At 50.1% G+C, this 15,200-nt stretch overlaps 1 protein-coding gene across 3 annotated transcripts in view; it reads right to left on the bottom strand.

Annotated features, from left to right (window-relative positions):
* Positions 1–15,200, bottom strand: part of KIAA1522 (KIAA1522 ortholog) — a 42,553-nt gene that overhangs the window by 16,953 nt on the left and 10,400 nt on the right. Inside the window, exon 1 of one of the 3 annotated variants that reach the window (XM_043995563.1) lies at positions 13,048–13,170. The exons of 1 other annotated variant lie outside the window; for it this stretch is intronic. In XM_043995563.1, the coding sequence (XP_043851498.1) occupies positions 13,048–13,138 (91 nt within the window). In that variant the 5' untranslated portion in view covers positions 13,139–13,170. Of the gene's footprint in view, positions 1–10,814; positions 10,939–13,047; positions 13,171–15,200 lie in introns of those variants that run through there. One more of the 3 variants, XM_043995565.1, reaches the window with a different exon arrangement.

Genomic DNA, 15,200 nt, shown 5'->3' with positions numbered 1-15,200 from the left:
CTGATTTGAACTCCTGAACCCAAAGCTGATACTTTATCCACTGCGCCACCTAGCTGCCCTAAGGAAGGGCTGTTTTTAACTGTTATCTTTGTAACCCCAGTGCCTGGCACACACTAGACCCCTAATAAATGCATGGTGAATAAATGCATGCACACCTGAACCAAGGCACTTATATAAAGGCAATTAAGAATGCTCTGAGGGGCAGCTAGGTGGCACAATGAATAAAGTACCGGCCCTGGATTCAGGAGGACCTGAGTTCAAATCCGGCCTCAGACACTTGACACTTACTAGCTGTGTGACCCTGGGCAAGTGATTTAACCCTCATTGCCCCCCCCAAAAAAACCCAACAACAACAACAACAAAGAATGTTCTGGGTGTGGCAAAGAATTGGAAATTGAGGGGGATGCCCATCAACTGGGGAATGGCTGAACAAGGTGTGGCATATGAATGTAATGGAACACTATTGTGCCATAAGAAATGATAAGCAGGCAGATTCCAGAAAAATCTGGAAAGACTTAAGTGAGTAAAGTGAGCAGAACCAGGAGAACACTGTACACAGTAACAGCAATGTTGTGTGATGATCAAGCGTGATAGACTTAGCTCTTCTCAATGATCCAAGACAATTCCAGAGGACTCATGATGGAAAATGCTCTCCACATCCAGAAAAAAGAACTGTGGAATCTGGATGCAGATTGAATCCTACTGTTCCTATTTTTCTTTTTGTTTTTTTGTTTTTTGAGATTTTCCCCTTTTGTTCTGATTCTTCTTTCACAACACGACTAATGCAGAAATAGGTTTAATGTGATTGTACATATATAACCTATATCAGATTGCTTGCTGTCTTGGGGAGGGAAAAAAAATTTGGAACTAAAAATCGTATGAAAACAAATGTTGAAAACTATCTTTACATGTAACTAGAAAATAATAAAAAAATACTTTCATGATTTAAAAAAGAATGTTCTGGGTGAACTGGAAGGGACCTTAAGAAGCCATAGAGTCCAACTTCCTCATTTTGTAGATAAAGACACTAAGGCACAGAGTGGTTAAGTGACTTGTTCAGGGTCACACAGCTACTAATTCAGGCCCTGATTTCAAATTAAGAACTTTTTCCCCAAAATGTCATTTCTCCAGACCCACTCGCACAAGCAGCGACATATTAACCAGAGAAGTTTCCCTCCGTATAGATGGCATATATACGCCCCCATACTGCACATATACAGATAGATATACACATATCCGCATACATACCGCCTTATGCATGTGTCCTCTCACACATACTGTTCACCTTTCCACACATGCATGTACCCATACAAGCCACATGTCCCTGCCCATTGTTCTCACATAGATACAAACATACACACATACAGACATTCATATACCATTTCCTTCCTACCTGCCCCCCCCCCAGACACACGAACCACCCTCAATCCCTCCCCACACACACATACTCTTCACACATGTACAGGAGCACAGATATGTGGGTAGAAGGGACCTCAGAGGGCATCCAATCCTCCTCCCAAAATTTTACTAAAGAAACCCACCTGGAGAGATATGATTTCCCCTTTAAGGCCATACAGGTAGTGAGTGTCAGGCCCAAAACTGGAAGCAGGTCCTCTGACTAAATCCAGGACCCTTCCTGATAAACTACCCTGACACTACCACACACCGCCCCCCCACCCCAATTGCTAAGCATACAAATTTATCACCCACTTCCCATGAACACACCTGTACTCCCACACACTTCCCTAACACCACACAGGCGAGTGCGCGCACACACACTCGCGAGCGCGTGCGTGCAAACACACACACACACACACACACACACACCATAACACCGCCCACAGACACATGGCATCTCGGGCACTGGCGGAGAGCCCAAAGTGGGGCGGGGTGGGGGTGGAATCAGAGTCATTCTGCTCCTTCCTTCCTCAAAGGAGCTACCATTTGTAGAGAAGACAGAGAACTAGGATTATAATTAGTCAGGTCTATGTCCAGCCTTTACTTCACCAGCCATTTGGGGGGTGTGGGAGTAGGGGTTCTTCAGGCTCCAATTCCTCCCTCTCCTCCCCCCCCACCTCCTGAGCTCCAGTTCCCCTATTCAACAACTCCCAGTGTTGAGTCTGGCTTCCATTAGCCCCACCTTCAGTGACACGTCCCCTTTGTCATGCCTTGCCACAGCCCCAGGAGAGCTGGGGCCAGGAAGCCTGAGGAGAGAATCAACTTCCCTGCAGATGTGCAGTAGCATGAGTGAGGTGTGTGGGAAAGAAAACTGGCTCTATGGCTCTATGGATTTCATCTGCCAGATAACACCGCACCCATTTGCTGCTATATTTCTTTGTGGGATTCTGCTGCTGGTTTTCTTTGAGTGGCTTTTTTTAAGTGCAGGTCCCAGGGGCAGGTAGATGGTACAGTGGTAAAGCACCGGCCCTGGATTCAGGAGTACCTGAGTTCAAATCCGACCTCAGACACTTGACACTAGCTGTGTGACCCTGGGCAAGTCACTTAACCCTCATTGACCTGCCAAAAAAAATTTAATTAATTAAAGTGTAGGTCCCTGTCTCCCTGGAGGGAGGAGGGGGTCTGTGTGTCCCTCCTTCCCTCCTCCCCCCACTCCAGAGCAGAGGCTGCTTTGGGACAGGGACAGCTCCTCCTCCAAACAGGCAAAAACTTGGGTCCCAAGCCAAAATCTAAAATTCCTTTGGTTACCTCAGGGACAATAGGATTCTACTGGTTGGGGGGAGAATGAGCTCTGCTACAGAAGGGAGGCCCTGGGAACCCAGACTCAAACACTGGGTGGGGAAGTTGGGCAGATCCTCACCCCCTCTAGAACAGAAAGGAGGTCAGTCTCTTTCCCAGCCCTGACCCAGAAGAAAAACAGCCACCACCAGGTCTAGGAGAAACAGGCAGGAGATGGGAGGGGGCTGCGCAAAAGCAGCCTAGAGGGAGGAAGCAACAGACTGGATACCCCTAGGGATGAGGGTGCCAGGTGCACAACAGCCGCACATCACTGAAGCCAAGTCCCCAAGCCTGGGCTTTGAGAACAGCTGGTTTTGAGTCCTGAGACCAGAAGCTGAAGGACCTCCTCATCCTCCAGGCAGCCACTCCCTCCTTACCTACACATAAGCAGCTCTAGGTGGAAGCAGGCCTCCAAAGGGCCTAGGTGCAAGCAGAAGGTCAAGGGGAAGGAATAGGGAACCACTCCCAAGCCTGCTGGACTCTGTCTGGACTCCATACCTGGAACACTGTACACGGGCCTGAGAGGGCTGTCCAATACCACCCCCACCACCCAGCCCAGGGGCCGAGGAAGGGAAAGAGGAAAAGGAGACCTCAATCAAACCCTGCCCCCAGATAGCCCGATGTCATAGAAAGTGAGTAGTGATAATAACCAATGACATGTCTAAGGTCATCCTGTGAGATCCATGTGACAGATGGCATTATCCCCACCCTATAGACAAGAAAACTGATGCTGAGTGAGGTTAAGTGACTGCTTCCTAGTCACAAGACTATTCATTGTGAGAGGCAGGATTTGAACCCAGGTTTTCCTGACTTCAAGTCCAACACTGTACATTATGCCCGCTGCCTGGACGGACGAAGAGTCTAGAACAGGGAGTTCCAAAGATAGAAGTTTAAAGTCCTGAAGCTCAATAAAGGGCTGTGTAAACTTGGGAGAGACGCTTCTGTTTCGGAGTCGGGGTAGGAGACCCCCAAGGCCATGACTCAGAACAGAGCCCTTCATGGTCCAAGGTCCTTTCCAGGGCTGCAGTTCCTTCCAGCTCTGCCACTCTATGATGTGGGAAAGATCCTCTGGAGGGTGATGTCTCAACCTGCCCCGTTCCTGTACAAGGGGCAGGGGCAGGGGCGGGGCAGGAGGGAGCGCCCCAAGCACCCGCCTGACTCAGGGCAGAGGAATGAGCGGGGGAGGGGTATCCCAAAGGGGAGGGACTCAAGCCCCCAGCTCCCCGCCCCCAACCTCCCTGGCCAATGCCTCAGGGCCCAGGCTTTTCCACACCAGGAGGGGGGGGGTGTCTACTTGGGGGGCATAGAGAGAAGGGGGGGAGGGGATGGGGCTGAGGATCCCAGGCCCGGCTAAGTGCCCCAGTTGCTCTAAGGAGGGGTAAAGAAGGTTTGAAGGCGCAGGGAGATTGATGGAAGGATGCAATGGCGATGGCTGCATCTTGTAAAGCCCAGTGAGAATGGGGTATGGGGGAGTCCCTGAAGCCACAGCCCAGCCCAAGTAAAGGAATGACTCTTCCCTACCCCGAACCCCCCATTCCCCTCACTCCCCCACCTGTCACTACCAGGCAGGCCGGGAGAGGTTGGAGAAAGGACTGGCCCTGCCTCAGGGCCCCCACTACCACCTCTGGGCCCAGGGAGGCCCCTCTCTGTCCTCAGACAGAGGGGGAGGGACATTGGCTTTTGGACAGTGTTCCAAGGGACGGAAGGGAAGGTTTACAGCCAAGGAGAGGGAAAACACCCCAAGCGGGTGTACTGAAAGCCAGGGGAGTTTCCAGCCCAGCCCCACTGAAACAACAGCAGCCCCTCCCCCCCACCCCCAGCCAAGCGGACCAGCAGGTTTTAAGGTAAATATTGGGGGGGGAGGCTAGGAGGGCCGGGAGGAAGCGAGTAACCTTTCAGCCCAAGGACCCCTCAGGCTACTAAGCAGAGCCGCGTACAAAGAGCAAGAATCAATTATTGTGCTAACTGAATCTCTGCTTTAGTAATCCAAATTAGAAAAGTAAAGTAAGAATTCCTTATTGGTGTCACACTTTGGACTTTCCAAAGCTCAGCTGGGACGGTATCTTCCCCACACTTCTTACAGAAAGGGAAACTGAGGGCTACACAAAAGAAGCTGCATGCTCAAGGTCACAGAGGATGAGCCTGATTACCAGGCTTGCAAGTTTCCCCAACAATAAGTCCCAGTTTCTCTCCTCCTCTCCTTACTCCCCAAAAGTCAAGTGGAGCGAGTGACAATCAAGATAAAGGCTGGGGACTGGCATGCAGCAGACTCCCACGGCTTCCCAGGGCACACGGATGACCATCCCAGAGTAGCTCCAAGAGCCTGCAGTGTCTGGGGTGGGAGGCCCTGGATTTGAACCCTAACCTACCCTCCTTACACTGCACATGGGCAGCCTTAGGTGAGTCCCAGCCACAGGTCAGGCCCTCGGTTTTCTCATCAATTAAAAGGGAGGCAGCATGCAAATGTGGCAGACTGAGAAAAGTCTTCAGAGGTGCCCCCTCAGCCATGCACACCAGCCACAGGACCCTGGACAGGAGCGTATTGGTGAGATATTGTAAAGGCAGAAAAAGATTTGTAGATTGGGGAGAGGGGGGTGAGTCAGACACAAGCTGTGAGCCTGTGTAACTGGAGGATGGTGGGCCATTAATAGAAGGGGGGAGGGGTTGCCCTGGATTCAGGGGGACCTGAGTTCAAATCCAGCCTCAGACATCTGACACTTACTAGCTGTGTGACCCTGGGCAAGTCACTTAACCCCCACTGCCCCGCAAAAAAAAAAGGAAAAAAGAAGGGGGGATAACACACAACCTCTCGAAGATCCAGGCGACTCTTCAAATTATAAATTGCAAGGCCATAACTGCTTTACTCAGAGGAAGGGAATTTCCATTTGGGGACTTCTTGGGAAGGGGGTGAGGAAAGAAGGACCAACTTCATTGTTACAAGGAACGCCTAATTCTAGAGGGAGCCAAGAGGCACAAAAGTTAGAGTGCTGGGCCTGGTGTCAGAAAGACCTTTGTTTGAAATACAGCTTCAGAGTGACCCTGGGAAAGTTACAAACTCTATTGGCCTCAGTTTCCTCAAATGTAAACTAGGGATAATAATAGCATCTACCTCCCAGGGAGGATCAAATGAGATGATATTTGTAAAGCGATTAGCACTTTACCTGGCCCATAGTAGGTGCTATATAAATGCTTATTCCTTTCCCTTCCCCATCCCTCAATTAAGAAACGCCCTCCATCAAAGCTGACCTCCATGTACTCCCAAAATTTTAAAGTCTTAGAATTCTGCCTGGGACCCTAGGAAAGGTCAAGGGATGAGTCTGGGGTCAAAGGCCAGCCAGTCTGTGTAAGAGATGAGTCCAGGTGTACCAGTCATTGGCCAATTCCCTAACACCCAATGGAAGCACAAGTCCAGATCTGAGCACACAAAAAAGAGGAGTCAGACTTGGACTGGCAGTTCTCCCACTTTTTGGTCTCAGGACCCTCCTTCAGTCTCAAAAATCAACAAGGGCTCCTCAAAAGAGCTTTGGCTTCCTTCAAATCTCACCTTCTGCTGGAGGTCTTTGCCACCCCCCAGCTGCTAGTGCCCTCCCCTCTCGTATTTCTGTTATTTATTTATTTTCTTTTTTTGTTTGTTTTGTTTTGTTTTTAGTGAGGCAATTGGGGTTAAGTGACTTGCCCAGGGTCACACGGCTAGTAAGTGTTATGTGTCTGAGGCCGGATTTGAACTCAGGTACTCCTGACTCCAGGGCCAATGCTCTATCCACTGTGCCACCTAGCTGCCCCTCACTCTGTCCACTGAACCACCTACCTTCCTTTTACTCTGTATGTCTTGTATGTACCTAGTTATTAACATGTTGTCTCACTTATCCAAATGTCAGCTTCTCCAGGACAAGGCAGGTCTGCCTTTCTTGGTATTCCCCACCCCACCCCACCCCACCCCACACTGAGCACATGCCTGACACATAGTAGACACTAATAATGCTTGTTGATTGTTTGATCCATTTCTAGGGTTCCTTGCAGCTCAAAATCCTATGAGAACCTCTGTCTTTCTCCAGTCCATCCTAACTTAGGTCGATACCTAATCCCATCAGCCATCCTCAAGTCCACTGGGAATGAGGATGAGGCTGGGATTCCGCACAGTGCCCTGGCACTTAAAAAGCGCTTAATAAATGCTTGCCACATGGACCAGGGGCCAGAAAAAACTGGATGCTTACTCAGGAGCTTAGGGAAGGCAAAAGAAGGAATCTCCAAGGATCCAAGGGGGAGGAGGGACAAGGAATGAAGAAACAAAACTAAACAGGTAGCAGCCCCACAGGCTATTCCCCACCAAAATCCCAAAGCCCAAATAGGTTCCCTGGGCAGGTCCTATTATGCGAGCCAGGGCTGTACCTCCAACCACTGTGCTCCTCTCCCTCTCTGGGTTTCACCCCCCAGTAGGATGACCAAAAGAAGGGCGTGATGATTTATTGTGGTAAATAAGAACACTGGATTTGGAGCCAAGCAGTGGTAGGATTGAGGGGAGCTGGGGTTGGGGGGAGGGAAGAGAGGAAGAATCAGGAGCACAAAACACGCAGGCAGCAGCCACCACTGTTTCCAAGCCAAGGGCTAAAGCCAAAACAGAACAGGAGAATCTGAGCCCCAGCTGCATTGCTTACTAGATGGATGACCTTAGATAAGTCACTTCATTGGAATGCCTGCCTTCCATTGGGGGATAGACTATAGGTACAAAATGAGGCATGCACATGTCGTCAGTGTGCTAATTTGTTTTGTTTACTTGTACTTTTGTTATGAGATGGGCCTATTTTGGGGTGTGGGGCAGGGCAGAGGATGGTGGTGTGCAGGGAGTCATTGGGAAGTGACAGTCTTTTTTTTTTTTTAAGGACACCAGTAAAACCCTTTCAAAGTTCTTTATTGCTAGATAGGAGCTATTAAGGTGTTGCCCTCCCCATCCTATCTCCCATGGGGGAAGGATGCAAAGACATGATGAATTTTTTCCTACCCAAAGGAACCAGGAAGTGTTAAGGAGGCTTTACACCTGTGTGATTGGCAAGATGTGCTAAGAATATTAGCCACCCTAAAGCAGGCTCCACTGAAGGGAAGGCCCGGGGGCAGCACAGCCTGCACCTGACCAACAACATACATTACTTCCTCCAGTGCTCCCCAGTCCACCTCCTCCCGGGGGACAGAATTCCCAGCTCCAAGTAGGGGCTGGACCTTTGACTTCCTCCCCAATGTCCTGGCATAGCCTCCCTCTCCCTACCCCCAACACAGACATATACACACACGGAAGCATATACACACACGGAAAGGGGGAGGCGGGGGCAGGGGATCACAGCCTTTCCCTTCCCTTCAGTCCCCACCCAGACCTGTCCAAATGCAAATTCCTAAGCTACAGTTTGAGCAGTGTTTCCATGGAGCTGAGAACAAACATAAGGAGATCCCATCCCATCTCTCCCCCACTGAGACACCTGCCTAGGCTCCCACACACACAGCTGCCCCTCTCTACCTTTCTACCTTGACTCCTGACCCAGTGGCCCAGGGAGGAGGGAGCAGAGCTAGTCTAGAAGACCTCCTGGGATGTCTTGGAGGTTAAATCTAGGTTGGCCTCCCTGCACTTTTCAATTTCAAAGGTCATTAAGTCCAACCCTCTCACTTTACAAATGAGGAAACTGAGGCCCAAATGAGTTAAGTGATTCACCCAGGATCACACAGCTATACATTTCTGCAGTGGGATATGACCCCCCCACATCCATAGAATTTAGAACTGTAGATCGCATTAGTCCAGCCTTTCCCCTCACTCTGTCAGGGAGACTGAGGCTCAAGAGATTGAATTCAAATTAATATATTCATTAAGCACCTATTATGTAAAGAAGGACCTGTTTCAATGAGAGTCTATTAAATGAAGCCGAATGGTATAGGAAGAGAACCTGGAATCAGGAGACTTGTATCAAGTCCCTCAACCTCTGAGAGTATAAAATGAGGTGACAAATATCTACCTCACAAGGTTGTCTCTTGTTTAAAAAGAGAATGACACAGCTCTTTAAACCTACAGAAAGGAGTTATGTTAGGGGCACTGCTCCTGCCTTCGAGGGAATTTACAACCAATCACATGACTGTCGATCATCCCTCTTTCCGGAAATTCTCCCACTCCCAGCCCTCCCCACCCCCACCCCCCCTTGGCTCCCAAACTCCTGACTTCATACCAAACTCCAACTGTGGGCACTGCTCACCACTGAGCATTCGGCCCTCTTCTCTCTCCATCTACTATCTCCCAGGACAAACTGCTAGTTCTTAGCCAAGTCTTCAAACTATCAACTCTCTGGTGTACGGGATATGCCCCGAAATCTAAGACCATACCTCTAGCAACCTCCAGGACATCCCCCATGTGCATACGCTCCCAGGGCCTCCAATTTAGCTCTTGGCTTCCTCATTTCCCCCTAAACCTGCTTATGACTTTGGCATTTCTATCAAAGGTACTACCGTCCTCCAAAGGGACTGGGAATCACCTCAATTCCTCTCCCTCATTCCCATCATCTAAACAGAAGATCACAGATTCAGAGCCGGAAAGGACTTCAGAAGCCATCTGGTCCAACCCCATCATTTTTCAGAAAAGGAAACTGAGGCACAGGGAGATTTCAGTGTCTTACCAAAGATCATACGAGTGGCAGAGCCCAGCTTCAAACCCAGATGATCTGCCTGGAAATCCGTTGGCTTTTTTCTCACCATACCATGTCATCTCTTCCCTTTTTCTGGTTAATTTCTCCTCTACAATATCTCTCCTTTCCAATCCCATGGTCTCTACCCTATCCCTAAGTCCCCACCACCTCTTATAATAGTCCTACCAGCTCTAGACCTTGTTTCTGAACAAGGGGTGGCCGTAGATGCGTACATTTGGAGTTAGAAGAGGTCATCCGATCCGACTCCAAAAGGAAATCCCATCCGACTGAATCAGCCTCAGTCTTCTTATAGCACACAGATATTATTTGACTTTATGCATGTCAAGTCTATTTTTCATAGTCTTCTAACAGGTCTCCCAGTGTCCTGTCTCTCCCTTTCCATCGTGCACAATCAAGCGATCATCCATTAAAAAAATCAGTTCAGGGGCAGCTAGGTGTTGAAGTGGATAAGACACCGGCCCTGGATTCAGGAGGACCTGAGTTCAAATCTGCCCTTAGACACTTGACACTTACTAGCTGTGTTAAGTAAGCAAGTCACTTAACCCTCATTGCCTCCCCCACACACACACAAATCAGTTCAGATCCAACATTCCCTTACTAAAAACAAACAAAACTTAAAAAAAATTATCATGGGGGCAGCTAGGTGGCGCAGTGGATAGAGCACCGGCCCTGGAGTCAGGAGGACCTGAGTTCAAATCCGGCCTCAGACACTTAACACTTACTAGCTGTGTGACCCTGGGCAAGTCACTTAACCCCAACTGCCTCATTAAAAAAAGCAAACAAAAAAAATTATCATGACTCCCCATTGCCTGAATAAATCAGGTCCAAATTCTTCAACCCAATCCCACACTACAGGGCATCCTCAACTGACTCTACCTAATCCCATTCTCCCTTAAAAGCATCCTCAGCTCCAAAAAACAAAACAAAAACAAAAAGCATCCTCAGCTCCAAGCAGACCAATTTCCTTGTCATCCCCCTCCTTCATCATATTAGGTTCATTCCCTGTACTTTATTCAGGCTTCTCTTCTCACCTGGAATGCCCCCTCCCCTTTTCCCAAAGGATAATGGGACTTTGAGCTCAAAGCACTTTGGGGATCATGTATTCCAACCCCCTTGCTTAACAGATGTGGAAATTGATGTTCTGAGTAGGAAAAAATTGCCAAGGCTAAGACCGGTGGTGAGCATAAGAATCAGCATTCGAACACCGGTCATCTCACTCCAGCCCCATCCTCTCTGCAGTGTATCATGCATGCTTATCTATGACAAATGAAGGCCCACGCTTCCTTCAGTGCCCAACTCAAGACTCATCTTCTCTATAAAGCCTCCCCTTGTTAACCTTTCTGAATTCCTCCCCACACATGTCTAAGGCTTGGATAGTAAAGTGCCACTTTTGCCTATCACCTTAATACATTGTCTGGAAACAAGATATCTCCCCCCACGTCTTGTCTTGTCTCTTCAACTAAACTGTCAGTAACTTGAAGATAAAGACTGTTTTCTTGTCTGATACCCTTCAGCCAACCCCAGGGAAAACACAAAAGTTCATCAGCAGTGAGGGATCTCTGAGCACTTATCCCATCCGGGTCAGCAGGATCATAAAACACAGGAGAGAAGAGCCGCCATTCTCCATGCTATATTCCTCTTTCCTGCCTGGCTCTAGAAGAAGAGGAAAAGAGAAGGATGGGGAACTGACTGGATTTCTCAGTTAGGAAGGTGAGGAGGATGTTGGGCAGAAGTGACCAGAATCCAAGGATCCTCTTAGCCAAGGCCTCCCAGGGTAAAGTGTTGGGTAGGAAGACACCCAGTCGGTCCTGACGGGGGATACATCCCACAGAGAAATGGCAGTTTTTACCTCAGTAGTTATCTAGCCCAATGCCCTCCTGCTCATTGTAGAGATGCCAAAACTGAGGCACAGAGAGGAAGAGGGACTTACCCAGGACTACTACAATCTGGTACCCCATCTCTAGGAAGTACCCATTCTCTCTCCAAGGAAAGTACAGAAAACCACATTCCCTGTGCCCAAATTGGACCAAAGGACCTGGGGGAAGTCCCTTTCCAGCTGCAGGCCTCAGTTTCTATATCTGTAAACCAAGGGGGTTGGAACTTGATGGTTTCTACAAATGTAAACAGTTCATTAATTAATTCCAAAGTCCCAAAGGACTAGGGAAAATGGGGAACAGCTTCCCCCGGTCCCTCACCCACAATCCTTCCCATCAGGTTCCCTGCCCATGAGCAGGCAGCTCCCCTGTGGGAGGGGAATGTGAGGAGAGGGTGAGGCTGAGCCTCCTCCCCCTATCTATCTCTCTGATGTCCTCTCCCACACACACACATATCAATCCCAGTTCATGTTACAGTTCTCCCAGCACTGAGGGAACTAGAGGGGGAAGCCAGGAATCCTGTTGCCCAGCCTCAGGGGACCCTCCCCCACCCTGGGGGTTGAAATACAACCTTGCAGGCAGATCCCAACACAGACTGGGGCCCAGGCTGTTCCAGCTGGGTGACTGAATTGAAAAGGGGGGGGATAGATGAGGGAGGGGCCTAGACCCTTGGCGGTGGGGGGAGGGTGCCCCAGAGAACCAGTCAGATGGCTGATGTGGTCAGATGGAGCCAGCCCTGTGCCTCCAACCTTCTGCCTCCAGCTCCCTCCTTTTGTCTCTCCCTCCCTCCAGTCAACTTTCTGCCCTCTGGGGTCTGCAGAGTGGGACAGAAGAACAAGTATGAGTGTATGTCAGCCACTATGTAAAACAGTATAAGACTGTGTCTGTATATAACTCAATGTCTGCACATGACAATGTGAGTCTGTGTGACTGTCTGGCTGTGCTGGTGTGTGTAAGTGTGAGTACATGCAATTGTGAATCAGTGTTCTGCACACAGTGGGAGATTAATGATTGCTGAAGGGAATTCATGCCTAGATAAGCATGTAGACACATACTTTGCACCCACAGCTGCAAATCTATGCAGGTGCCTGTATTACCATAACCAGAGTGATTGTGGACATCTGTATACCAGTGTGCTCATTCAGATACATCCCTATGCAAGCATGCATACATGCCATGTGTAACTGTGCCCGTGTGTAAATGTGTAGCCAAATCTTCTATAATTATATGCCCAGATGTAGATGGACACAATTACACAAGACGTAAAGAATAAGCATGTCCTCCGTCCTGTCTGTGTAACTGTGTCAGTATGTGCCATGCATGTGTGACTTGTGACAGTGTCCATGTGTGCACATATATGTGTAAACATGTACCTGCTGCCCGGCTTCTGTGACTGTGTGGATGGACATCCATGGGAGCAGTTACAAGCATATTGTGTAACTGTGTGTCAATATGCACACACTCCTGTGTAAGCATGTATCGCTGCCCCGTTTGTGTAACTGTTTCTCAAAGGGTATGTAAGTGTGTGCAGATGTAGCCTACAGGCGCAATCATGTGTCCCTCGCATGTAACCGAGTCCCTGTGTGCATGTGTGAAGGTGCATGTCTAAGCATGCAGCTGGGTCCCCGTGTACACGGCCCGGGGGAGGAGGGGGGGACCAAGGCACTGGACACACGGCCCCACAAATCCCCCCTAGCTCGGGCCGCGCAGGGCTGCCCCTGGCCCCCTCCCCTCCCCCTCCCCTCCCCGCCCCCGCCTACCTGTTCCCTGCCTCCCCCGGCGGCGCCCGAAATGCCAGAAGCTGCGGGTCCGGCTGCTGGGGGGCTTCCTCTTGTGGTGGGAGTTCCCCATGGCGCGCAGGGTCCCTGGGGGGCGGGGGCGGGGATGGGGATGGGAGTGGGCGGGGGAGGGGGCGCGCGCTACATGGCGTGGGGCTGGCGCGCGCTCGGGCCCCCGCGCGCTCCGGCAGCTCCGGCCGCCACCGTCCCTGCAGCCAATGGGCACGCCCGGGAGGGGCGGGACCGCGGAGGGGAGGCGAGGGGCGGAGCGCGTTCCTGTATGCGGGCTCTCCCCCGCCCCTCCTGGGACGCCTACCTCCGGCCCTCCTCCCAAAGCCTGGCAAGCCTGGAGGCTCCTGGGAGGAGGAGGCGGCGACGGTCCCTGCCGGGGCAGAGCCCCGGAACGAGCACCGTTCTACCTGGTGGGGGAAATGAGAGATCGGTGGGGTGCAGATCCTTGGTTTACTCATCTGTAAAATGGCGAGAACGTGCACTCACTCCCTCCCTCGCAGGAATTCATAAATCAGATTTAGCGCTGGCAGAGACCTTACAGGTAGTAAGTGGCAGACCTGGGATTTGAACACAGGTCCCGACTCTAAATCCCAGTGTCCCTTCCCTTGCATTGGGAGTGGTGTTAGATGATCTCTAAGGTCTCTGATCAGCCCTAACGTTCAGTTTCTATGCTCAGCAAGCAAGTCTGACCCTTGTGTTACAAACAGAAATAAATACTGAGGCCTGGAAAGATGCAGGGGTGTGAAGGAGAAGAGCTAGGATTCCACCATGGGTCTTCTGACTGAGATTAGCAGTCTTGCCATTAAAAACGTTGATTTGCCTGACCAGGGAGCCGGTTTCTCTACCCACAGACTGGCTCCGGCCTCAGCTTGCTTCAAAGCTCCTCTCAGCACCCTCCCCCACTCTGCAATGGATCTGGAATCAGAAATCAATAGCTTCTGATAATTACTACTCATGTGACTTTGGGCAAGTTCCTTCCCCTCTGTGAGCCTCAGTTTCCCTATCTGTAATATGGCAGATGAGCTAAATGATCTCTAAGATTTTTTTTCCAACTCGAAATCTTAGGATCCTCTGGCACCTCAATGAGAGCCCTAGAAGGGAGTGCTACCTCGGTTTTCCTATGTGAACAGGTTGCTAGAGAGCTAGGAAGTGGAGTGGGGAGGAGGAAAGGGTCAACAGCAGTGAGAAAGAAGATACTCAAGTTAATCTATCTCAAGAAAAGAGGACTGATCTAAAGATGCTTGGAGATCCTGGTGGAGTAGAGGTGGTGGGTGCCACCTACTCAGGCTGAGAACCTGGAAGACACTAAAATGCCTAAAGACCTTTTATTCCATTAGACTGTAAGCTCCTGGAGGGCAGGGACTAATCTTCTGCCTCTTTTGTATCCCCAGCCAATGGCACACGGTGGGCACTTAGCAAATGCTTATTGACTGACTCTAGGGGTGTTAGTGGGCTCCACTTTAAGTATCCCAAAACACAGACTTTTCTCCTCCTCAACTTCAATGGTCAGCCCTCTCTTGTACTACCTCTGCGTGTGTGTGTGTGTGTGTGTGTGTGTGTGTGTGTGTGTGTGTGTGTGTGTGTGTGTGTGTGTGTGTGTGTGAGAGAGAGAGAGAGAGAGAGAGAGAGAGAGAGAGAGAGAGAGAGAGAGAGACACGGTTGGGCCCCAAGAAATTCCCAGAACATATAAACTTCACAAGGGGCAGAGGTAGTGAGTGTCTTGATCCTCTTCCCCCTCCTGCCCAGGGCAGGGCTGGGCACAAAGGAAGCACTGAGCACAAATCCACTGATTGACAGACAGCTCATTTTTCAAAATTCTTCCATCTACAGAAATAAAGCTAATACACAAAATGAGAGGAACCCAAAGGGTTGAAGCAGGGTGGCATAAGCTGAGATAAGAATCAACCTTCAGAACTGACGGGAAGGGACCTTAGAGCTCACCTAGCCCAACCTGCACATTTTACAGATAAGGAAGCTGAAACCTTGCCCAAGGTCACCCAAGGAACAGGGCAGGGGACTGGAACCCAGGGAGGTCCTCTGCCTCCAAAATCCAGCATTCTCATCATTGCACTGAACTGACTGTGCGTAAGCAGAGGCTGGGTGACTGTGGACGGATGGGATGC

Source organism: Dromiciops gliroides, chromosome 3, assembly GCF_019393635.1.
Source record: "Dromiciops gliroides isolate mDroGli1 chromosome 3, mDroGli1.pri, whole genome shotgun sequence".
Lineage (NCBI taxonomy): Eukaryota > Metazoa > Chordata > Mammalia > Microbiotheria > Microbiotheriidae > Dromiciops > Dromiciops gliroides.
The sequence above is the reverse complement of the archived record's forward strand: the minus strand, read 5'-3'. Positions and strand labels throughout refer to the sequence as shown.